The 23,745-nt window shown below is 48.3% G+C and overlaps 12 protein-coding genes across 12 annotated transcripts in view; 7 read left to right on the top strand and 5 right to left on the bottom strand.

Moving 5' to 3' along the window:
* Positions 1 to 1,258: 1,258 nt before the first annotated feature.
* On the bottom strand, positions 1,259 to 1,567 carry FOIG_02482 (uncharacterized protein; the record flags this gene model as incomplete). Its single annotated transcript, XM_031199792.1, has 1 exon — positions 1,259 to 1,567. The coding sequence occupies one exon, from the start codon at positions 1,565 to 1,567 to the stop codon at positions 1,259 to 1,261; it is 309 nt and encodes a 102-aa protein (XP_031069560.1).
* A 613-nt stretch (positions 1,568 to 2,180) lies between these two features.
* On the top strand, positions 2,181 to 3,640 carry FOIG_02481 (uncharacterized protein; the record flags this gene model as incomplete). Its single annotated transcript, XM_031199791.1, has 3 exons — positions 2,181 to 2,539; positions 2,602 to 3,413; positions 3,470 to 3,640. Exons 1-3 carry the CDS (start codon positions 2,395 to 2,397, stop codon positions 3,638 to 3,640), a joined length of 1,128 nt encoding a protein of 375 aa, XP_031069559.1. The 5' UTR covers positions 2,181 to 2,394.
* Positions 3,641 to 4,090: 450 nt separating this feature from the next.
* On the top strand, positions 4,091 to 5,132 carry FOIG_02480 (uncharacterized protein). Its single transcript, XM_031199790.1, has 2 exons — positions 4,091 to 4,644; positions 4,707 to 5,132. The coding sequence occupies exons 1-2, from the start codon at positions 4,140 to 4,142 to the stop codon at positions 5,078 to 5,080; spliced, it is 879 nt and encodes a 292-aa protein (XP_031069558.1). The 5' UTR covers positions 4,091 to 4,139; the 3' UTR covers positions 5,081 to 5,132.
* Positions 5,133 to 5,509: 377 nt separating this feature from the next.
* FOIG_02479 (5'/3'-nucleotidase SurE) lies at positions 5,510 to 6,669 on the top strand (the record flags this gene model as incomplete). Its single annotated transcript, XM_031199789.1, has 4 exons — positions 5,510 to 5,699; positions 5,749 to 5,867; positions 5,918 to 6,111; positions 6,162 to 6,669. The coding sequence occupies exons 1-4, from the start codon at positions 5,555 to 5,557 to the stop codon at positions 6,667 to 6,669; spliced, it is 966 nt and encodes a 321-aa protein (XP_031069557.1). The 5' UTR covers positions 5,510 to 5,554.
* Positions 6,670 to 6,729: 60 nt separating this feature from the next.
* On the bottom strand, positions 6,730 to 8,381 carry FOIG_02478 (uncharacterized protein; the record flags this gene model as incomplete). The annotated part of the gene is made up of 3 exons (XM_031199788.1): positions 7,952 to 8,381; positions 7,608 to 7,879; positions 6,730 to 7,542 (listed from the first exon to the last, which is right to left on the bottom strand). The coding sequence occupies exons 1-3, from the start codon at positions 8,319 to 8,321 to the stop codon at positions 6,730 to 6,732; spliced, it is 1,455 nt and encodes a 484-aa protein (XP_031069556.1). The 5' UTR covers positions 8,322 to 8,381.
* A 274-nt stretch (positions 8,382 to 8,655) lies between these two features.
* Positions 8,656 to 10,747, top strand: FOIG_02477 (uncharacterized protein). Its single transcript, XM_031199787.1, has 5 exons — positions 8,656 to 8,988; positions 9,043 to 9,113; positions 9,163 to 9,525; positions 9,572 to 10,324; positions 10,372 to 10,747. The coding sequence occupies exons 1-5, from the start codon at positions 8,937 to 8,939 to the stop codon at positions 10,714 to 10,716; spliced, it is 1,584 nt and encodes a 527-aa protein (XP_031069555.1). The 5' UTR covers positions 8,656 to 8,936; the 3' UTR covers positions 10,717 to 10,747.
* A 384-nt stretch (positions 10,748 to 11,131) lies between these two features.
* On the bottom strand, positions 11,132 to 11,658 carry FOIG_02476 (uncharacterized protein; the record flags this gene model as incomplete). The annotated part of the gene is made up of 2 exons (XM_031199786.1): positions 11,132 to 11,437; positions 11,497 to 11,658. The coding sequence occupies 2 exons, from the start codon at positions 11,656 to 11,658 to the stop codon at positions 11,132 to 11,134; spliced, it is 468 nt and encodes a 155-aa protein (XP_031069554.1).
* Positions 11,659 to 12,254: 596 nt separating this feature from the next.
* On the top strand, positions 12,255 to 14,185 carry FOIG_02475 (uncharacterized protein; the record flags this gene model as incomplete). The annotated part of the gene is made up of 6 exons (XM_031199785.1): positions 12,255 to 12,566; positions 12,614 to 12,736; positions 12,783 to 12,935; positions 12,987 to 13,862; positions 13,916 to 14,003; positions 14,052 to 14,185. 6 exons carry the CDS (start codon positions 12,255 to 12,257, stop codon positions 14,183 to 14,185), a joined length of 1,686 nt encoding a protein of 561 aa, XP_031069553.1.
* Positions 14,186 to 14,258: 73 nt separating this feature from the next.
* FOIG_02474 (uncharacterized protein) lies at positions 14,259 to 18,260 on the bottom strand (the record flags this gene model as incomplete). The annotated part of the gene is made up of 4 exons (XM_031199784.1): positions 14,259 to 15,973; positions 16,025 to 17,547; positions 17,598 to 17,953; positions 18,004 to 18,260. Coding segments are annotated over 4 exons (3,802 nt in total), but the record flags the coding sequence as incomplete, so codon positions are not given.
* Positions 18,261 to 19,423: 1,163 nt separating this feature from the next.
* Positions 19,424 to 22,002, bottom strand: FOIG_02472 (uncharacterized protein; the record flags this gene model as incomplete). The annotated part of the gene is made up of 2 exons (XM_031199782.1): positions 19,424 to 21,420; positions 21,476 to 22,002. 2 exons carry the CDS (start codon positions 22,000 to 22,002, stop codon positions 20,304 to 20,306), a joined length of 1,644 nt encoding a protein of 547 aa, XP_031069550.1. The 3' UTR covers positions 19,424 to 20,303.
* Positions 19,463 to 20,024, top strand: FOIG_02473 (uncharacterized protein; the record flags this gene model as incomplete). Its single annotated transcript, XM_031199783.1, has 1 exon — positions 19,463 to 20,024. The coding sequence occupies one exon, from the start codon at positions 19,463 to 19,465 to the stop codon at positions 19,901 to 19,903; it is 441 nt and encodes a 146-aa protein (XP_031069551.1). The 3' UTR covers positions 19,904 to 20,024.
* Positions 22,003 to 22,708: 706 nt separating the features above from the next.
* FOIG_02471 (uncharacterized protein) overlaps positions 22,709 to 23,745 on the top strand; it is a gene marked incomplete at both ends in the record, with an annotated part of 3,378 nt that continues 2,341 nt past the window's right edge. Inside the window, 2 exons of the mRNA XM_031199781.1 lie at positions 22,709 to 23,106; positions 23,164 to 23,684. Coding sequence (XP_031069549.1) covers positions 22,709 to 23,106; positions 23,164 to 23,684 — 919 coding nt within the window. The remainder of the gene's footprint in view (positions 23,107 to 23,163; positions 23,685 to 23,745) is intronic.

The raw sequence follows: 23,745 nt of genomic DNA, 5'->3' as shown, positions 1-23,745 counted from the left end.
TATTGACAGCAAGGGTTCTTAGAATCACTTGTCTTTAAGTATAGATAAGGACAGTCAACAACAAGCTGTCTTAATTGCTACTCAATATTGGACACAGTTTGTCAATAGCAGCAAGACTTAATGTCTCTAGTACTTGAGAAGTTATTCAATAGATATCTAGTGACTCCTATTCTCATCTACTTGATAGAGCGATGCGGAATGTTGTATTTATTTATGGTATTCATGTCATAAGTAGAATTCACTAGAGTACAAGACTTCGCGAGGAGCTGACACGACCGTTTCCCACATGGATCTCAATTATCAGGGTGGCGGAATTGCTTCGAGTATGATGTTCATATTGCGGGTAGAATTCACTGGAGTACGAAACATGGCAAAGAGCTGACGCGACAGTTGAACCCTATCTCAATTAATGGAGTGATGGACTTGTTTTATTTACAGTGTTCAGAATGTGAGTAGAACCTCAGAGTACAGAACTTAACTGAGATATGGCGCAGACCGCTTGTTATGCATATCTCAATTAAATGTAACTATTAATCGCAATATTTTATTCTGGAGATGAGCCAGTGTTGCAGCTGCATGCATCCAGAAGTGTCGTCATACGTGACCCTAAAGACCCACATTAAAATGAGTCTCTGAACACCCATTGCCATAAAACATTTACCATTATTAAGATCTCTATCTCCTTGTCGTTCTGACACTCTTCTGGTTTGCTCTCTTAAACTCTTGATTATAGAGAGGCGAAATAACCAGCACTATCTGGGAAGAGAGGCGCAACAACTTGAATTATCTAAGACAGATACAGTGACTCAATTTTCTTTCACATCTGAGTGTCTCAATTAAAAATTAATCACCACTCTTCAATTTATGGCCAAAGTAAATTCAGCTACTTGTCCCAAGACGTTTACTGAGTGGTATACTGCTTGCTGTCTGTCTGTCGATCATATGCTATTGTATGTCATGAACGATCTACCTGATTGTTCTCTGTTATGTTACCGCAAACACCAAGATTAAATCACCAGGATTTACTCTAATAGAATAGTTGTCACTTGGAGTTTAATACTGGCATTGAAATGAATGACCTTATGAAGATTGCTCCCAGTAGAACTGGAAAGAATATCTGTGTCTTGGGAACAGTATTATGTTTATAATTTAATACTGCTGAGGTTATAATAGAGTTGGACCTGCTGGTAAGGATGTCTGAGAAATTTACCTGGTGATTCTGTATGAGTTATAATTAATGTAATATAATTTGAATTAATTACTGGCTATTAATAAAACCAAGGACATGAGTAAAGACATAGTTTAACTCTGTAAAGCAGATTGGACATGTCCTTGTCAAGTTGACTGTTACGAAAGAGGATGTGAGGCATGTTGCTAGAACTACGAAAGTGCCTTCAGTGACGATGAGACCAGTGCCGTACTTGGCTCTATCAGCGTAGTGCTTGATTTGGGCTGGGCCGGGTTTGTTATCATCGATGCAGCGGTTGCGAGTCATTGAACCCATGACGATACGGTTTCTCAGAGGGAGCTTGCCGCCTATGGTGATTGGATCAAGGAGGTTTGACATGATGAAGAGGATAAGGTGGTATGGTATTTGAGCAATGATTGATTGAGGCGATTGAAGTGACTGGCTTTGAATAGAGTGTGGTATGAGTTTCATGAGAGAAGACAGAGACTTTAAATATTCGAGATCATATCTAATCTGGCATCATTTTGCAAACGCAGTGGTCTTGCAAGCATACATGTAGCGATGTGAACTCTTGTCGCTCACGTTGGATGACAAGTACCTACACTCTCAATCTTGACCACAAGATACTTCAGCCCTAGCAACACTCAGAATCCCAGCTCAAGCGTCTCCGACTCCCATTTGCCCCGACGAATCACAGCTTTAGCACTCCGCAAGTGGGGCCGCAGCCTGCTCGGCGACTTTCGGGCAACCAAAGCGGCGATTGGTTCTTTATTAACAATCGCCATCATCCGCTCAACAACCAGTCTCAGCCATTTGATCCCACGAAGAGACATTATTAATCCAATTCAGCGATGAAAGCAACATCTTGTCTTCAATGTAGAGAGGCCAAGAGGCGGTGTGTAAAGCGGACCACCGATTCGCCATGCAACACCTGTCAGCGCAAGAATCTAGCCTGCTCCTTGCACGTCAGCTTACAAACTATATCTGCCTCCAAAGAAACCCACGAATCACTCCCAGAGTTGACCGCTGAGTTGGCTATCGAGTTTGCGGAGTCTTATCTGACGCATCTTGACGGCCTGTCCCATAGTATCTTTCACCAAGAAACACTTCGAAGACAAGTTCGCGACAAAGAAATTGGAGATGCATTGCTCTATTCTATATGTGCTCTTGGCTCAAAGTTCTCCCCAAAGTCTGAGCACCGCGCCATGGAGGATCCGTTGATGAAGGAGGCGAAGAGACTGGTGCAAGCAGATCTGGAGAATGTGTGCATTGAGAATGTGCAGACGTGTATTCTTTTATCACTTCTTAGTGCTGGGAACTGCCAGACTTCTTCAGAGATACTATTCCTTCGTAAGTTCATTTGCGTTGTGAACATAGTTGTATAAGTGGTGAGCCTTGCTAATGCGTTACAGGAATTGCAATTGGTATGGCTGAGGTTCTTCAGCTTAACTTTTCGGCGGATGACCCAAGTATCGTGAGTGAGACAGCTCTTAGAACTTGGTGGTCTCTTTACATACTCGATCGTTGGTGCTCTTCTGGTCTTGGCATACCCCGACATTTGGATAACCCTCACTGCCCTGATTCATCTCCTCTGCCTATCGACGAAACGTCCTTCAAATGCCTCCGACCTTCATCCTCAAACCAAAATTCCAGTCGAACTCCTGGTGTCTTTGCCCATATGGTGACCTTAATCCAGCACTTTGGTCATATTCAAGGCGTGAACCGCGCTATGGCCAAGGGAGACATGGTACCGAAGGTCAAATGTGATGCCATCAAACGCATAGGCCAGAAGCTCGAATCATGGAGGACCGACCTGCCAGAGAATATGCAGATGACAATACAAAATATCTACAGCCACCAGCAGAACGATCTAGGAGGACATTTCATCGCTCTTCATCTGGTATTCCACCACCTCTCCGCACTGGTATACTTCAACTCTCTCGAGATCAAAGAGCCATCATACATGGGACAAGAAGGTCACATAGCGCTGTGTAAATCTCACGCTTCGTCTTTCAGCAGTTTATTACACATTTCCCGACAGATGAGTGGATGTCAGCAGAACTACCCGACTGTTGGACACATGACTACCGTAGCATCTGCTGTTCTTCTACACACGCTTTTGTTTGGCGAGCCGGAGGATATCCCGAAAGCGCGACAAGAATTGAACACGAATTTCGAAGCGTTGATTGAACTTCGACAGTACTGGCCAGCAACAGAAGCAATGGTGAGACCCAAGTTCCGAGGGTTCATATATGCCGCTGACATGTACTAGATAAACAGATTGATGACTTTCCAAAAGATATGCCTGTTGTCGACGGAAAGTCACAAGTTGGATGGATGGATGGTAAGGTTCTTGCTGGAACATTCTCTCGGACTAATGAAGAGGAATTTACCCATCATACCACAAACACTGGACATCGAGTCAGAAGATTTCACAACAAGGACGAATGAGCTCTTGCAGGAAGGCCGATATACCAACTTCGACCTGTTCAACCTACCACAGAGCTTTTAACCGACCAACATATCAAAGCTCAAAAATAAGTATCAGTTCAGCAACATCACAGATCCAAGGCATAGATAGCCCCCAAATTATTTTCCTCATGCGTAGCGAATAAAATGCCATTCGTCAAACCTGATATGTAGCAATACACCATTCTCCCAACCATCATGTCGAATCTTCTAAAATACCAGAGATTTTAAGCGATGATCACCGATTAGCATGTCTTGGCTCAGCTTGCGCCGCCTTGGCGCTTTGACAACGCGCGCTGAATAAGAGATTTGCATGGTGAAGGATTCCTGAACAGGTAAACTCCGGGGATCGCGATGAAGTCATGTAGTTGGGGGCCAAAATATGCAAAATATATATCATGCGATTTCATGACGAGACGGCACATGAGTCCAGTTTAATCATCAGTCTGGCATTGCTAGTTAGCTGTACAAAATCTTCAGAATGTTCGCCCTTGTATGGTTATACCTTTTGGGAACATGCCTCGCCCGGAATTCCTCACTACCGGGAGATTGCCCTACCGAAATTACAGACGTCGACAAAGGCGTGACCTTCAACGCATCAGGCACGCTGCCCGTCAAATTCAAGGGCCAAAGAGATTCATGGTACATAAGCACTGCTGTGACCGACGAGCGCGACCAAAACCGCACATTCATCAACGGCCACTCCATGCAGTGGCTCAAGGCATTTATAAGTGTTCCCCGACAACTTGTTGGATCTCTCGACGGCAAGACCGTCGAAGTTTGCCCATACATGCTTAAAGGACTCAACAACACCTCTGAAGACCCAGACGATGCGGATGAATCGTGCAAAGGGGTTATGAGCGACGAATGTATCGAAGAATTTGAGAACTTGACTCTTCCGCTAGGTACTGGTAAAAATTGTCCGAGTTACCAGGATTTTGATCTCAGCGACAAATGCAAGCTGCACCTTTATTCCGCAATGCTATGTAATTTGGAACCTCCTCTGATGTCTGATTACCTTTACAGCTAACTGTTTACTTCCGCTCAGTTCCGCCGCGCAATTTCTCCACGGCGCGCTGTTCGCTCGACAAGATGCCATATCTCGACATTCCCGATAACCACAGGACGTATGGCACTTATATATCTCTCGGGGAAGACGGTGATATCGACTACGATGATTATGATGTGTATGATATCAGAGTCCAGCAGACCATTCCAATGTTCATGATGGTATCGACCCGTGGTGTTAGTGACAGCAAGATGGTATGTATTGCTCCGAATAAGGTTGTTCGGGGTAGTCGAAAACCCGAATTGAAGCTAGAAGGGGCTGAGCAAGAGGACGAGAACACGGCGTCGCGAGTTGGAGGGTTGGGGGCTGCTGTCTTCCTTGGTGTTGGCGCCATGATCTTTAGTCTTCTGTAGCACAATCAGCCTAGCGAATAAGCATATCAAACTTTAACGGACAATTATTATTCCCCTACTCAAAAACCAGGATCTTTTGTCACCGTAATATCCAAGCAGCCTTGTCTATCACATGGTTGGTTCTCAACCCCGCGTGCGATAACCAGGGCTTGATAAGGTCTACTAGCTGATTATCTCAACGCCATACAAAACACCAGGAGAACTGATAGTGCAATATCTGCACCCAGGTTCATCGTCTCCTCACCTTGTCCACTTTTGGAAGGAGAGCACGCGAGCGATAGATACTATAATGATAGACAAGGGAACTTTTGAAGGCTTGGCAATGCGATAACGGATATGGCCGCTCTCCGTCGAGTTTGTCTAGATAAAAGATCGTCGAGATCGCTCAATTGATTGTTTTGGGGCACCTCTTCTCTCGTTTTGACACTGAGGCGTTACTCCGACACCATCAGCATACCCTGGACCTTCGTGACAATGCGTTTGTCTTCTTTCATCACCGGAGCAGCTCTGCTCTCTTCGGGTGCCAATGCCTTGAACATTCTGTTGAACAATGACGATGGATTTGGTTCTGGGAACTTGCGCGAGATGTACCGCATTTTCAAGGAGAAGGGTCATAATGGTAGGCCAGCCTCATCATCATACTAAGAACATCTCTGACGTCTGCGTAGTCTGGCTCGTTGCCCCTGCGACCAAGCAGAGCGGCAAAGGCGGTACCTCCGACTTCACCACTGAAGGAAACTTGACTGCCCCATCGCAGTATGACTTGATTCCCAAGGGTGCGCCTTCAGTACGTTCTTTCAAGCATCCCCCTTGGAATTGACCTCTGACATGACACAGGTCGGACACGATCCAAAGGACAGCCAGATCTGGTACTACAACGGCACACCCGCTGCCTGCACCTTTGTCGCTCTGGACTATGTCCTCCCCAAGTTCGCCAACTTTAGCGTTCCTGACCTCGTTGTTACTGGCCCTAACTACGGAACCAACTTGGGCGGTTTTGTGTGGACTTTGTCCGGTACTGCTGGAGCCGCGTGAGTATCATCCATCCCAGCGACAATATGTCTGAACTGACGACGTACAGATATGCCGCTACCAACCGTGGAATTCCAGCCATTGCCATATCCGCAAGCAACCAAGAAGTCCCCTACTTTGAAGTCAAGAACCGAACCAACCCTGCTACTTGGGCCGCTCAAGCCTCCGTCAAATTCGTCGAGAACTTCATCGCCACATCCCCCAAGAACGGTCCTCTTCTCCCCCTCGGTTACGGCGTAAGCGTCAATCTTCCCGTCTTGACAAAGAAAAACCAAAATCCAGATTTCGTCCAGACAAGATTCACTGGAAACGCTCACGTCAACGAAGCTGTCCTCGACAAAGAGAAGGGAACGTTTACTTGGGCCAACATCAAGCCTTACGCTGCTGGTGTGAATGCTTGCATCAATGGTGATTGCTCTCTTCCTGGCGAGACGTATGTTGTTGAGAATGGCAAGGCGTCTGTGTCTTTCTACGCAGTTGATTACTCGGCGCCTAGTACGGAGTATACAAAGTCTCTTATCCAGCGAGTTGCTTCGTTTATTTCAAGCGATAAATAGTAGTCCATAGTACAGAAGAGAGTCATGAGTTTACCATGCGCCAATGATTCCCAGACGCCGTTAAAAAATAGCAAGTTCAAAGTTCCTAGAGCGTGCTGCACTCTCAATGTCAAAACTATTTGTCCCATCTGCCCAAGCCTCATCAAGCATTTCAAATATGGTGTTGATCAGATCAAAGGAATCAGTGCCAAGTAATGACTTCCTGACATCGTCGAGCGTTGCTTTCCAGGTTGGATGTTGTTTGAGGAGCGGGACCTCCAGACCAGCGTTGACCACTGCATACGGAAGCCCGTTATGGACAAGTAGGTGTTGGTTGCGAGGTTCTTCGAAGGCCTTCTGCAGGGCATCTATGGACGAGATGAGACGGCATAGAACGACCTCTGTATCTGGACCTTTCCTCGGCATGTCGTCCTCTCGGCCCGGGAGCCCTCGTGCTTTTCGTTCCATTCTCCGTCGACGACGAACTTCCAGTATGCCTGCCAAGCGCCAGCATTCCCAGTAGTGGCACTGCAGTGACTCACCTACCTGTCCCGGCCAGTCCCAGAAGCGAGTCTCGGTGTACTCTGGATCATTGTCCATGATGCTAGCAAAGATATCGAGGAGAGAGCGGGGAATGCCTGATACGACTTCTATACCGGTCGCTCGGCCTTCGTCGCGATCATCTTGAAGACGACGGAAAAGTTTCCAGACGCCGATGGAAGGATTTACCCGACCGATGACGCTGGATGGAAGATCCATTACACCAAGAACTTCGAGAAGATGTTGGGTATGGAGATCATTAGAGATTTGACCAACGGTGCTGAGTTTGGTTCTGAGATCGTAGACGTCGACAATGAGTTCGAGGTACATTGTCCATGGTTGGGTCTGCAGCAGCTGCACGCACCGTGTTAATTTCCGAGGCTCCGACTCCGGGAATAAGCAGTGAGGGGAACACGTACACATAGCGAACAGACTAGCAACCCAGCGCATATTGTCGCGAGGTGCATTCGCTCATACCGAGCGGAAAGTTCTTGTCGGAATGTCTGCAACGCCAAGTCGGTGTATTCCATTGACTTGACAGACATGCCCCGATTTCCATCATCCATATAGAGCTGTATCGCACCGGCAATCATGACCAGCGCCGGGCTCTGATAAGCCATCTGCTCAAAGAAGGGTTTGATCCACGAGCTCGCTTCCGTAGAGTACAACCGATTGAGGCCATTGTTCATAACTAGCGAAACATTAGCACGCAACTACCTCGGGTATCAAAATGAGGAGTAGTAAAAATGAATGACAACCCTACATCTCTGAAATCTCGGGTCTTGAGCGTCTGCTGAAGGCACGCCGATGGCCTGGGGTGAGAAGGCAGACGACGAGATTGAGCCCGACGCGGTGCTTGACGTATCATGGTTAGGAGCAGAGGAAGTCTCGGAACTCATCGAAAGTAGATCCTGATTGCTCTCAGGCCCTTGAGTCGCGACCAATGACGCGTCGGGCACAGATGCGCCGGCAAATCTGCCTCTAGAAGCGACGCCATTGACCCAGCGGAGAGGAGTCGAGTAACCCTGGCACCTCATGCCCCTTTGGGAGCAAGCGTGGCACTCCGGGCGAGCCTGGTCGCATTTTCGCTTGCGGGCTTTACAGTTCAGGCAGCCTCCGCGAGATCGGGCCATAGTGTGTCTCTCTATCGCTGGGCTTAGATCTTGCTCAGGGATTGTGGATGGAGTGGTGGGTGTACGAAAGGAGGCGATATTCTGACTTTGCGGGGCTGGGGATGGAAGTTTATAGACGAAAAGGGGTGAAAGAGGCGCCGCGCGTGTATCTCCCTAAAGCAGTTTAGATCGTCAATGGGAACATTTGTTATCGCCACATAAGTCTTTTTTTGTGTATGTGGGAACGTGAGAATGCGGGGAGATAGCCTTTGCTCGTGATTTGCAGATAAGTCGCATGGACAGGGATTGTCAGAGGTAGATAGCGGGAGATGAAGCTAATCGCGGTACACAGACCCTGAGCCCCTATACCCCGTACTCATTATTGACGCACTGCCGATGTTGAGTTGAGAGAAACGGCCGACGGCCATCGTATCAAGTTTGTCTCGTGCAGAACAAGACTCAGTGCATTGCATGTTGGTGGCTGTACACTACTCTTGATATCACAGACTGGGCTGAGATCGAAGGATATATAGTCCTGTGCTGCCTCTCTCTCCTCACATCATACGATTCAGTCCAGCATCAAAAACCTCCACTTTCTTCCCCATTTTCAATTCTCCAAGCGAGCCAAGTCCCATCATGACCTCCACCGATCGCGTCCCCATCCCGGGAGAGGCCCGCCTGATCTTGGGTAGAACACCATGACTTCTCATCATCACCGACAATTTCACTGATCAATTCGCAGCAGAGTCAGCTACCGACGCGTCGCGCTTCGTTCTTCAGCCAACGCCCTCCAAGGATCCCAATGAACCTCTTGTGAGCATTTTCCAACACTATCCCTTAGACTTTGTATTAACGCGTTTAGAATTGGCCTACATGGCGAAAGCTCTTCAACTTTGGGCTGTCGATCGCCGTCACGGTCGCTGCTTTCACCAATGTCTCTATCCAGACTGTCTTTTGGCAGCAGATGACTGTCGACATGGGCGTTAGCATTCAGCAGTTGACCAATGCCCAATCCGCCCAGCTAGCTGGTCTAGCCATGGGTTGCTTGTTCTTCATTCCGCTCGCTATCAAGTATGGACGTCGCTCTGCGTACATCGTCTCTACTGCTGTTCTTGCTGGTGTCTCGTGGTGGACTTCGAGAATGCAGAGCTATCCTGAGTTGATTGTCACCATGGTTATTACTGGTCTTGGTGGTGCTATCAACGAGACTGCTGTTCAGATGACTGTAAGTCCATGCCCTCAATATCCAGGCCGTTTGCTGATAGGTATAGATCTCTGATCTCTTCTTTGTTCACCATCGTGGATCTGCTAATGCTGTCTACTTCACTGCCGTCATGGTTGGTTCTTTTCTAGCCCCCATGGCCGCTGGTACACAAGCTGCCAACCAAGGCTGGCGCTGGTCTTACTACACCCTGTCCATCTGCCTCACCATTCTCTTCGTTGTCTTCATCTTTGCATTCGAGGAGACAAAGTACATTCCCGTCTCGGTCGGCGAGGCAGATAACGATGACGCATGTTCCGAGCAGAACCCCACCGAGAAGGACATTGACTCCAAGAACAAGGTCGGCAGTGATCTTGTCACCGTCGGTACTCATACTGACCCTACCATCCCCATGAACTCATACCGTCAGTGTATGCGTTTGACCACCACGACAAGCGAATCCCTTCCTCGCTTGTTCATGATGCCTTTCCACGTCATCACGCTTCCCCACGTCATGTTTACGGCTCTGCAGTTTGCATCTGGAGTCTGCTGGCTTGTTATCTTCATGCAGATCATCTCCATTGTCTTCTCAGCTCCTCCCTATAGCTTTACCACCGCTGGTATTGGATACATGGCTCTCGGTCCGTTTGTTGGCAACATCTTTGGAAGTATCTATGGAGGACCTCTCGCAGACTGGACTGTTGTTCGACTTGCGCGACGCAATGGCGGTGTCTACGAGCCTGAGATGCGATTGTATCCTCTTGTCATTCCTACCTTTTTCATGGCCGGTGGAATCATCATGTTTGGCGCCACAGCTGCTCGAGTAAGTCGACCTCGTTCTTCTTGTTAGCTTTCACTAACATTTTCTAGGGCATGCACTGGATCTACCCCTCCCTCGGCGGAGCATTCTTTGCTTTTGGACTCGGTGCCAATGGTGATATCACCTTCACTCTCATCATTGATACTTATCGTGAGCTCGTCGCTGAAGCCTTCATCGGTATTGCTTTCTTGCGAAACGCCGTATCCGTTGGTGTCACCTTTGCCATTGTTCCTTGGATGACATCCATGGGTCTTACCAACATGTTCATCATCAGTGGCTGCATTGCATTCGCCATTGGCTCCCTGTTTGTGCCCATGATTATCTACGGCAAGAAGATTCGCACTACTTTGGCACCTCGCTATTGGAAGCTCGTCGAGATGCGGTCGCGTATTTGACAGGACTTTACGATGGATTGATGACTTTGGGATAGGAATGTCTGGACGATGTTGGGACTCGTCGGGTTATGGCGCTGTTAGTTTAGGTATCATCAATTTACTCATACTCTCTTTCATCTCAAAACTCAGGTTTCTGTCAAGTTTCATTTGAAGTGAACGGACTTGAATTACAGTTTTCCGTGGTCAAATAGCCACCGTCCTATTGGCCGTATCGTACTTGGCTAGGGCATGTCACACCTTTAGAAACTCGGCGGCGTTTTAGACTCAGCCTCACCCAACCCAGGGAGATCATTACGTCGTTGAGTCACATCATGTGTGAAAAGTAGTTATTCCCGGGTCATTCAGCCCCACATGGAACCTGCAGCTCAGAGATACGATGTGGAACTTTATGTTATTATATCAACTATCTATCCATCTACAAGTTTGCAGCTCTCTTTCCAGGAAAATTAGTCAACCGATAACAGTCAATAACTGGTCTCCCCTCCGACATGATCATGACCCCAATAGCAACAACGCTGTTCAACCAGCCGTAGGAACTATCACCAGGGGCCTCAAACTTAATATGCGTAAAATACTCCATCTCATCTTGCGTAACGGTATCCCGCTCTCCCACCTGCTCCTCCACTCCAGGTCCAGTACGATAGATGCCCTGTGCTTTAACAAGGATATGTACGTTATCATGAGTCCGCAGCGTGTACATGGCATTTAACCGAACAAGAGACTATACCCCTGTTAGCTAGCTAATCAACGATAAGCTTTTCTTTTATACATAGTATTCACCTTATTGGGGTTAATGACTTCGGCCCAGTCGGCACCACTCTTGTCAACGATGATTCCCTTTATCTGAGGGCCATTGACTTGGCCTCCTTGGATGGGGAGGACAACTCTGCTCTTGGAGGTGCCGTCGATGCCTGCAATCTCGGTAACCCCCTCTTTGTCCATCTCGGCAACGATGCGGTAGATGAGCTCTAGATGCGGTAGATGAGCTCTAGATGCGGCATGCGCATTGCAGGAATGCCCGTGTCGGAAGGCGAGAAGTCATTTCCGGGGGATGGAACGTGTGAAGACATTCCGAAGGAGATGGACCAGGGGCAGGGAGTGTTAGATCTCAGATCTGATCTTGTGGAAACCTAGTATACTTGATTTGGAAGACCATGGCATCTTTTATCTTTACGAATCAATTTTTGTTTGATACGCTGATTGATACGGTGACTGCTACGGAAATGATACCGATGATACTGCAGATGACAATGCAGATCAGACCCCGTTTCCATGCCGCATGCATTTGCCGACACGTTGGCGGCTCCAACTGCCAAATTGAGGTATTACATGCGCCGCGGAGCTAAAACAACCCCGTCCAAATCTCGCGGCGACGCTATCTCGGCTTGCAGTATGGGGTAGTCTATCCGCATTGTGGGGGAGATTAGAGGATCTAGACCTCCGGAATTCCGTCGCCTGGTCTTTCCTCATTAATAAAACAATGCGAAGACCAAAAACACTCTGTCCAGCAAAATCTCATCATCCTCACATCATTCACCATGCCTGCTACTACTACCAACTGGAAGACCATTGCTGCCCAGCACCGCGAGAAGCAGCGTGATGCTGTACCGACAGAATGGCTCCTCCCAGAGAAACAACTCCAGGGACTGAAGAATACTGGAGATGGTAATGGTAGTAAGCTTATTGAGTCAAAGGCCGTTCATAGGTCTGGACTTCTTACGGAGAAGGAGATTGTTATCACGGAGCGGTATACTGCTGCTGAGTTGTTGAGCAAGATACATTCTCAGGAACTCACCTCAGAGGAAGTTACCGTGGCGTTTTCCAAGCGTGCAAGTCTCGCTCAACAATTGGTATGTACGTCCAAGACATCCGTTGGAACTAGTACTGACAGAAGAAGACATCGTGTTTGACGGAGATTATGTTCAAGGAGGGTATCCAGAGAGCTAAAGAGCTTGATGAGCAACTAAAGACAACTGGAAAGCTGGCTGGTCCACTCCACGGGTTGCCTATTAGTCTCAAGGTATACACCAGCAACTCCAACGTCAGAAACTCTACTGACAGAACAGGACTCATATCGTGTAAAAGGCCACCATGCCACCGTCGGATACGTTGAGTTTCTTCGTCAACCAATTCCTGACCACAACTCTGCGCTTGTTGACTTGTTGCTCGACGCTGGAGCTGTTTTGTACTGCAAGACAAACCTGCCCCAGACAATGATGGTAAGCTATATACCACATACTACACTGGCTGTGCTCTCTGACAGTGTCTAGACAGCAGATTCGGAGAACAACATCTTCGGAAGAACCCTCAACCCTCACAACACCAGCCTCACAGCAGGTGGTTCAACTGGTGGCGAAGGCGCTCTAGTCGCCTTCAGGGGATCTCCTCTCGGCGTCGGCAGCGACATCGCCGGCTCCATCCGCATTCCCTCCTTATGCTGCGGTATCTACGGTTTTAAACCCACTTCTGAACGCGTTCCCTTCGGGGGCCAATCAGAATATCCTTTCCCTAAGGATCATCTCCCTGGTGTTGCACCAGTCGGTGGACCCATGGCCAATTCCATCGAAGATCTTGAGTTGTTCATGAAGATCACCCTTGCTCAACGGCCTTGGAATTATGACCCCACTGTTGTTGATGTTCCTTGGAGAGAGCTTGGCGACGAGGATAAGAAGCTTACCATTGGTGTCATGGCTGAAGACCCTGAGTATCCTCTTCACCCACCAGTTCGACGCGCTTTGGCAAAGGCTGCCTCTACACTCGAGAAAGCAGGCCATAAGCTCGTTCATCTTTCCCAAGATCCCAAGCGTAACGCCGGTCTTGGAGCAAGGATCGGATTCCAATTATTTAGCATTATGGGCCCTGATCTTGATACCGTATCCCGTGAGATCGGCGAGCCACTTGTTAACTCTGTGGCCATCGCTGTTCATCCCTTTGCCAACGGAAACTTCCCTGTTCCTCCGGATCTGGAGATTTCTGCGAAGATATCTCGGCTGAATGAGGCTCGCTTTGAGTACCTTAAGGCTTGGCAGGAGACGTATCGGGATAACAAGCTTGATGTTATTCTTGCTCCTGGAGCTGCTACCACGGCTATTCCTCATGATACATATGGTGTTCCCATTTACACTCTTATGTGGAATGTCTTGGATGTAAGTTGTCATCATTGTATATTAGAAACTGGGACCTGCTGACAAGATATTAGTTCCCTGCTGGTATTATTCCCTTCGGTAACTCATCCAAGTTTGAAGACTCCGAACACGTTAAGGCCAAGGCCCCGTTCGATCCTGATTGTAAGTTCTCCGATCAAACACTATTACAATGTAGCTAATCGATATCAGACATTCCAGAGGCTACAGACGGAGCACCAACCGCAATTCAAATCATTGCACCACGATTTAGAGACGAAGAATGTCTCCGAGCGATGAACATAGTAGACAAGACCATTAGGAACTCCCGAGCAGAGAAACTTTAGAAGACATCATTTCATTAGAGCGAGCTATAACAAAGAAAGCCTGATTTTACTTGTAAAACCAAAGACCAATAAAACGAGATCAAGTCTCAACCCCATCATTACCTATCCATTGCCCGTGAAGCTCATCGTAATCTCAACATCCTGGCAGCAGGTCTGCTTTCAATTCTCCCCGAACGTTCCCGCAACAAACTCAATATCACAACCTTGAACTGCTGCGCCAAATCATCCCACTCAAACTCAGGGTTAAGCGCCTTAATGAACACCCTCATCGAAGACTCAGGAATCTTAGTTATCGCGCAGACATCCTCTGCCGAAAGAGCCTTCTCCATCGTAGAAACAAACTTGGGCGCCAAAGAACTCTTGTACGCTGCAAACCCTTCATCAACAGGTTCTTCCTTGGCAACTTCGACTACAGCCTTGGTCTCAGTTTCAGGGCGTATTCCGGTGAGGACTTGCTCGAGGAACTGTTCGTCGAGGGGTTCGACGTTATTCTTGGCTGCATCATTGCCAACTTGCCAGGGAATACGCTTCTTCTCTGCATCATCCATGATTCGTCCGACGATCTTCCTCGTGCGGTTCTTGACCTCTTGTTCAGCATCGTCTGAAACGTCTGCATCGATGAGTTCGCGGTAGTAGTGGATGTTCTGCACCTTGAGCTGCTCAGGCTGAATCTGCCACCTGGCAGCAATCTCCTTATGCAAGTCAAGAACAGCCTGGCAATTCTGCTTTGCGACATCCCAATTCTTGTCTTGGCATGCTAAAGCGACCGTGATCTTTAGTTCCCTGAACGCAGCTGAGCGCTTGGTGTACACGTTGCCGTAAACAAGATCGTCTGTAGGACGTCTTGCGCCGCCTCTGGCAAGATGCCCGAGATATCGCATCATCCTAGTGTAGCCCTTAGTCTGCTTCTCAAGCTCACTGGGGATGTTGTCTTGAAGTCGTCCCGCGATAGCTGCGACGTCCATACCATCCGTGGTGAGCATTCGTTCGAAGGCAGTGATAATGGTACGGCAGTGCTCGAGCTGGATGTTTCGAAGCTTGCAGAAGTGCACCATATTATAGGCCTTGCTCTGCTTGATCTCAGCAACGTTCTCGTTCTTGGTAATGACCCGTACGATGATCTTGTCAAGAAGCTTGAGAAGATTGTCGTTGAACGTCTTCAAAGGCCAGCCAGTGTAGGGATACAGCTCGACCACATTCTCGTACCAAACCCAATCAGCGTCTGTGACAGGAACATCGTACTGGGGATTCAGCCCAAAGAGCTGCCAAACCATACTCAAAGGCCTAACCCCCGATCCAGCGATCGTCATGAGATTACCGAAAAGTCCTCTCATCAACCTCGTAACCGTATCCTCAGCCTTATCCAACACCACAGGAGCACTCGTTCTCATCGCAGCAAGCTTCGACATAGCCGCCATGAGCAAGGAACTCATCAGATGGCCAATCTCAGGACTGCCCGCTTCAAAGTTATACTCCCTTGAAGCAACAGCTTGGCTAAGTGTATCTCTCATCATGATTCTCAGCGCGGCGATGTGTGATTCGTTGCACTTCTCCATCCAGCGAATTGTGTATGGACTCTTGAGGTTGACGAATTCATCCCAGCATACCCATGCTAGCATTGAGCCGATACCGCGCTGTTGGCTGAGGTAGGGAAGGGCGAGGATGGGATGGTTGGGACCAGCTTGGCTGACGAGAGGGCCGGCGTGTTGGCTTTGGGATTGTTCCATGATGATACCGGCGTCGAAGCCATCAAGATGAAGAATTCGATCATCAAGAGCACAGCAGGGCCTAGTAATATTAGCAATCGAGGTCTCAAGCGGGTGTGTATCGTAAACGTACTTGGCATCAATGGTAGTGCCCTTCAGCTTCGCCAGCATCTGCTTATAAGGCACCGTCTCAATATTCAACAACATAACTCCCATCTCCTCAGCATGCTTCTCCAACAATCCCGTCAGACTCTCAAACGTCATCGACTTGGTTGCCTCAACATTATTCTGGATCTGCGCCTGTCTCACAAGTCTCTTCATATCATGCGTTCTCTTCGACGTCGTCTGAACAGAAATCATGTTCGCAAGGCTAGTGATAACAGGCTCAAGGGCAGTCTGCAACTCCTTGTTTACCTTTCGCATGTCACCGAGCATCTTGCTCTTCTTGTTAAGAATGGCTTGATCATCGGTGCGGAGGTTACTGGTGACGAAGGCTATGTACTCGCTGCGAAGAGGGGCCATCTTCTTGTCGATCTTGGAGGAGAGCGTGTCGACGAGTTGCTTGGAGAGTTGTTGGAGATCCTTTTGGCTGAGCAGGGCTTGGAGTTGGGGAACTGCGGCGGTGATGTCGTCGTGCATGGTGTTGATCTCGGCGATGCTGAGACCCTCGAAGATCTGGGATAAATCCCGGGGACGAACAACTTGGGCTGAGTAGGGCAGATAAATAGTGTTGGCATCACTGAGATTGACCAGTCTAGGAATCTTTGGCGCCAACAAAGATTCCACACTGTTCGACGTGATGATCTCGGTTATATCCTCTCCAAAGTTTAACTTGGTCGTATCCAAGATCTTGTGATTCGCCAAACCACGATAGAAGTAGAACTTCTCTCCAATGTTAGCCACTATCAAAGACTGAGGTCCCGCAAGTGCCGTAACAGCATTGATATTCGCCGAACTCAGCACAGCTGAGACTTCCTCTTCGGTCTCATGCTTCTCCTTGGTCTTGATCTGCACGATGAACAAGGTATTCATCCGTAGACCGGAGGCCAAATTTCGCGCGTTATCAGTCATGCGCTCATCGACGACCACCACTATACTCTCCAGTTGGTCGTAGTAAGCGCAAAGTGCCTTCTCGTCCTTGAAGGGAACGTTGGAAGGTGTACTTCCGGTGGACAAGAGCATAGGACCTTGGAGTTGAGATCCGAAGATGCAGGGAAGAACAACCGCTGAATTGTCCTGTTCCGTCTTGTTTGCATCTGAAGATATGAAATCGATACCAGTGCTGAAGCGAATGACTTGTGCGTCAGAAGCAGCCAGGAAAGAGGGAAGATTTGAAGAGTTGGTGGTCAAGATCGCACGTCTTTTGTCCGAAACCTGTACTTCACTTTCCACTTCATCCATCTTCTCAATCTTCTTCTCCTCCGCAGTTACAGCAGGCAGAGGTTCAGAGACATTGAAGTCCGCGCTGTTGATGGCTTCAGGGAAGCAAGGGCTGATGAGCTTCTTGCTGTCGCACATCATGTTCCTATCCGTTGTCGCCTTGGGAAGAATAGAGCAAATGATGGAATCCTCGTCACGCTTGATGACCAAAGGGCAGCAAATGGTAGCATCTCCAATAGTCGCCTTGTCCAAAGGAACAGGAATGATGTACAATATCTACTCCCATCAGCACAATAAACAGAGATTTACGTCAAACAGCGACTTACCTTGTCAACGTGATCCGCAACCATCAGTGCGGGGTGCGATCCTAAGAACCTCGTGATCTGCGTCTTTGTATATCCGGAGATAAAAACACAGATAGGCTTTTCTGTCAGCGTATCATTGTCTATCCTCACATAGTCCAGAAGATCCTGCTGGTTGAGAAGATCGCCGCTGTGCTTGATTCCAGAAAAGGTCGTTCGTTCTGTCCAGCAGCAAGTGTTGCAGTCTTGATCTGCGAAGCAGAAATCGTAGTACGTGGGAGTGCGTTCTGATACTGCTAGGATGGTGATTTGTCCTGATACTGTGGGAATCTTGAAGGTAGCCGCTGGAGCTTGCATGATCTGAAAGTCATCAAACACGGCTATCAATTGTCAGCATCAGTCAGGTTCAGGGAGTGTTTTGTATTCTTACCAAGATGTTCCCTAAACCCCTTCATCCGTCTCAGTAAAATCTCCCCCATCTCTCCCAAGTCAACGGAGTTGAAAAAGTAGTCTTGACTGTAATTCGAGATATCAATCTCTTCGATGCCATTCTTCGTTCGACATAATAATATGCCCTCGGGGCTGAAAGGATGTGCAGAGCCAACAGGCAGATTTTGTAGTAGTCCCGCTATCCGACCCTTTGACGTAGCCAAAGGGTCGAAGAAAGTCTTGCGTACCTTTTCCATGATGATTACTGATGAAGATCCGATAAGTACTTGGGGGCAGATAGGCGGCTTATATAAAGATGAAAATGCTACCGCGTGAGTCACACGGTATGTAGGGCTGAGAGTTGAAGGTGAGTTTGTTTGCTACACTCTGTCTGGAATGCACCGAATATGCCTTGACAGGGGAAGTGAGTCATGTTGGGGGCGCAGTCAGACCGTCGTCAGGAATGTCTGGGGTAAAACCAACACCGCCTTCATGCTCATAGGGCTGTTGGCTCTCCATTGTCCGGGATGTCTGAGGGAACTGTATTTAAGATTGAGTAGTTCAGAAACTGCCGCTGAAAGACAGTCATTTCGATATTAGAGTTCTGGTTCTCAATCCTAAATTTGATGAGAATAATTAACAGTTCGTAGAAGTCAGTCAGCCGCCGTAGAAATGCATGAAAATCGCCTAATTTTAGCGTTTAACTACCCCGTGTCTTAGTCAAGCGCTTGCAATGCGCCGCGAAATGGAACCTTGCAGCGATCAGAATCTGGACAAGGGCCGCGCTGAGCGTCAATAGTCTCATGCAATAACGGTTCAGGCGCATTTTCTTTGCATATTCGGGACCGTTCTGGCTGTTCTTTTGGTCCCTACGCCTCACGTATTCTGACTTGCGCCTCAATTTCGTCAAGGTTCATTGCACCGATAAGCTTCAGCTGCCTCCCGTCAATTTGCTTTAATTGGTCCGATAAGGATAATCGGATAAGCCTGAGCACTGCCGCATCGTGAGTATGACTCGATGAGGATGTGTATACTCTACAGACTTATTGTCTGATAAATACTATCTCAATTGACCTGATATAATTCACAGAAATTGTAATTTTAATTGCATGTGCTCAGGTAATTGACTTGATTTGGCTGGCAACTGGCTGGCGTAAAAAGTGCCATCTTTCCCTCGACGGTAGAAGTCGAGGCAACCAATTGGCGTCTGTTGATAACGACTCTCCTACGTACTGCCAGTAATCACAAATTTATCTTCGGGACAGAGATATATGCTCTCGTCTTGAGAAACTAGTTGCCGTTCATTTCGCTGCATACTGACGCTCTCTTACTATCAACTGTTGCGCATCAACCTACCCTAAACTAGATGACTCATCGTGTCTTAACCCAAATTTGCTCTCGTTCACTTTTTTTCTGCGTCTCAAACCCCCTGCCGCTAACACCTGGGTTACAACTTCAAAATGACGACACAGAACCGTCCTTCAGAAACACCAGCACTCCCTCCTAACGTAATAATCTTCACTCCTAAATCACCCTCATCCGTCAATGCCCTCCTCAACGCGCGGATCTTCACCCGCCTCGTCGCCAGCTCATCCTGCACGCCCGCCAAACTAGCAGCCATCAAGAAATATCCCGGTGTGCAAGAAGATTTCTGTCTCATCCACCGCAACGCTGTGCTCATCTTTGACGGAGGTGGCGATGAGGATGTGCATCATGAGCATTTCAGAGTGATTTGTCTTGCACTCAAAGAGCATGATGTTGGCCTCGATGTTGCGGGTTGTATACATGACGCCACTGATGCGCTTGCGGTGGGGTTTCAGCTTGATAAGTTGAATGATAAGGCGGCGTTGGTCATTGATCTTGTTGTGGAGGAGGATAGTGATGAGGATTCGGATGCTTGAGAGCCATGGTATGGGAGCATACACTGCGATTATTGGCAAAGAGAGGGCTCGAGAAGAGCTTTGAGTTGAAGTCTTTGACAAGGGAAGAATCGCCCGGATTATCAATGAAACTCATTCTGGATACTCAAGATCCTAGCTCATATTGGAGGGTCACTATTCATCCATAGCTTCGGGAAGGCTAACTTCCTGACGATGATCATTGGCTAGGGACAGAGGTAGTCACCAATAATGAGAATGGAGGTCCTATTTATTAGACTTCCATATAAGATTCTATACACTTGCATCGCCGAATTATAGTAATGATGATCAGAACCGTAAACTCATGCCAAACGAGATACATTTCTCATCCAAGGCAGTGAATCCAACCCCTGACCTCATCACCAATTGGTGTACATGCACCTCATTCAGACATGTTCACATCATCAATCCACCACAGAATAACCCAGTTTGCCAATGCCAAAATCGTCAACACCCATAAAGGCAATCCCACAAGATTATGAGCAAGACCCCATCCAAGCAACGTTCCACCGACCGTAGGTCCCATAATCCGAGCAGCACTCGAGATACTCGATGCCAAACCATGCACCGTGCCCAACAAATTTGGACTTGGCGCCGAGTCATTGACAAGCATCATAGTAGCAGGGTTCACAAACGTTCGAGACAGTACCTGTAGACTCAGAACTGCAGATAGGCAAGTCCATACCAGAGCGTTATTATCTGGCAGAAGAACTAGGTATGGGAGGAGGAAGTATGCAATAATGCTCAATGGAAGAAAAGCACTGTATGAAGCCTTTACGCCCAGTTTGCCGATGAGTCTGGGGTATATAAAGAGCTGAAGCGGGATGCCGATAGTCCCGATGATTGTGTTGGCTAAGCCCATTCTCTCGCTTGACAAGCCTAGACCACCGGTGAAGCGGAAAGGCAGATGGAAATCGGTAGAGTCTGCTTTAGGAGTGGGCAAAAGACTGAATAAGATGGAGTTGAATGCCGAGACGTGAAGTGATTGTAGAAAGCGCTGTAGCATGTTGAGACAGACGTTCTTTGTCAGCACATCTCGAAACGGAGGACGAGTCTTGCTGTATGCCTTAGCTGGTCTTGAACTTTCCCCGAATTCTTGGTCGGCGTCATGATCCATCAACTCCTCAGACGGATCCTCAATATCGATGGAGCTGTAAAGATGGTCATTCTTCTTCCGTCGAAGGATGATTCGTAGGAGAAGTTTTCCGAGTCTGCGTCCAGGATCCGGTCGATGTCGGAGATGCGAATGCGTTTCATCGAGGCCAAGAATGACCAGAAAGAACGCTGACATCAAGATCGAGAAGCAGAAGAGGTTTGGAAGTGCATAGGGGAATCTTTCGAGCCATTGCACGCCATTCTCTCCGCCAAATAGAGAACCTGGGCCAAAGATGCTAGGAAGAGTGTGAACGGGGTCAGCCATGAAACCTGTCAGCAGAGGTCCGATGATGACTCCGACGTTGAAGCACATCGGCAATAGGAGAAAGGCTCGCGTTTTATGCCTGCAGAAATTAGCATCGGCTTACAGAACGTTCGAAATAAGGACATTCTGCTCACCGCTTCTCAGGAACAATTTCAGAAACCATGGTCCTCAGAACCCCGATATTACCATTCAACGCACCCGCACAAAACCGAAAAAGGAAGGCCACGCCAAGCGATCTCGAAAATCCCATCCCCAAGGCCGACAAGGACGAGCCCCCAAGTCCAATTAACAAAACCCTCTTCCTCCCTAGCCTCGGATGATCAGCCGCCCTTCCCCACCACATAGACGTAAGACACTGAGCCGCAGCAAACGTAGCAGTGATGTAACCCATCTGCTTCGGAATTTCCGAAGGATCAATATCGGGATTGAACCATTGGAGCTGAAAGAAGAGATATGAAGCCAGGGAGCGCTCGCTGAGGGGTTCCGCGAGACGCGCGAGGAGGATCACGGCGAGTTGGCCTTTGTTTGGGAGGGAGGACCATGATACGGGTGGTTTTGGGGGTTGAGGGGATTGTGGTGAGGGGCTGCGAGAGAGGAGAGGTGCGTCGTCTGATTCTGAGAGTGGAGGGCTTTCAGGCCTGCTTGATGGTTCTGGAGTCATGATTCAAAGGGCATGTGCATGTCTTTAATGCCAAGGTATTGGGGCTTCTGGGAATGAGTCTAGCAGTTAATTTTAATTGGTATGTTGTGCAAGGTTGAGAATTTTATCTCGCCCACTTATCTGTCTCGCTTGCTTATCGTTTCCGTAAGTTGACTTATTTAAGCGCACTAACCACACTAGATAATAGGATGAGAAGCCAATTTGGCTGCCACCTTTAGTAGTCTAATAGAGAAAAAAATAAGGCTCCTCTCAATGACAGCAATTTTACTAATAGTGGCCATACAATACAACACATCTGGAATTACTGAGCTAACTAGGTAGGCAGTGGAGCCCCACTCAGGTACCAAGACTATCGAATGTAGCTGAACTATCTCCTCAAGGGAGGGTAGGCTTCTAAGACAAGCCTTGTTGCCAATCGCTCAGCAAATACTAGGTAATAAATATACTGGCTAGCTGTCACGTCACTGTGACCCACCAAGCACACCCGCCCTCAAGGAGATGGTCTAGTGCTTGCTAGTGAGTACGATCATCATACTTCAAACGCCACAAATCAAACAGAATTCCGATGGCCTAGTTTCAGGGGTAAACAGGGCCAGCGGTTTGGAATTCTTTAGAGGGCGAGAAATATATTATGATATGCCCCTGCCGTACTACTTGGCCATCGAATGCCAAGCCCCCTTTGGAATCTCTTGTGACATCGTTCACAATGATGCAGCGGGTAAACCTTTTGGCCCTCTGGCTGCTCGCCTCTCCTTGTGTCGGTATCAACATTACGCCGAGCAACGATGCAAACGCATTGGCCAACGCTGTCTTCTCTGGCACTGGCGTGGTCATCACCTCGGCTTCGTATCAAGGTGCCACAGATGCCTCAGGAACATTCACCAACGGTCCATTCGGTATTGGGAGCGGTGGAATCTTTACATCCGGCTCTGCATCAGGCGCTGCTCCAGGGGGGAATACCCAAGTCGCCAATGGAGCGGCAGGATCGGCGACCTACTGCGGTTCTAATACCTTCGATGGCTCTTTGCTGACTGTCGATCTCGTTATCTCACCCGGATATAACGGCCTGCTAATCCAGCTCATTTTGGCTTCTTCGGAAGATTTGTAAGTACACACTACTTGAGAAACAACTTATTCGTTGAGGCAGCTAACATGCTGCAGTGAAAACCCCGACCCTATTGGTGTATATCTTGATGGAACCCAATATGCCAACGATCCCAATGGTGACCGGCTGACGGCAACATCAAGCTATCTGAGCGCCATCCAACCCCCCAACAGTGACACTTCATATGATGATTCTTCACCACCCCTGCTATTTGGAATCCAGACGACGGCGGGGGCACATCAGGTAGTGATTGCTATTTGCGATGACGGAGACAGGTCTTTCGACTCAGGTCTTATGATCAACGCCCAAGCCTGCACGGATTGCAACCAGCCCATCATTGTCAACTATGTCACGACGACAACTACGGTCGCAGCGAATGTAGCGACCAGTACCACATCGACCATTCCAGCTTCAGGAACCGTCTCGGGCACCTTTATCGTTACTGTTCAGGAGGCCGAGACCACCACCACCACAGCGGAACCAACAACGACAACGACCGAAGCTGATACGACAACAACAACTGAGGCCGATACGACAACAACAACTGAGGCTGATACCACTACGACCACTGAGGATGGTACCACTACGACCACTGAGGCTGATACCACGACGACCACTGAGGCTGATACCACTACGAC

The sequence above is a fragment of the Fusarium odoratissimum genome (genome assembly GCF_000260195.1).
Source record: "Fusarium odoratissimum NRRL 54006 unplaced genomic scaffold supercont1.3, whole genome shotgun sequence".
Lineage (NCBI taxonomy): Eukaryota > Fungi > Ascomycota > Sordariomycetes > Hypocreales > Nectriaceae > Fusarium > Fusarium odoratissimum.
This window is presented reverse-complemented; position numbering and strand designations above follow the sequence as displayed.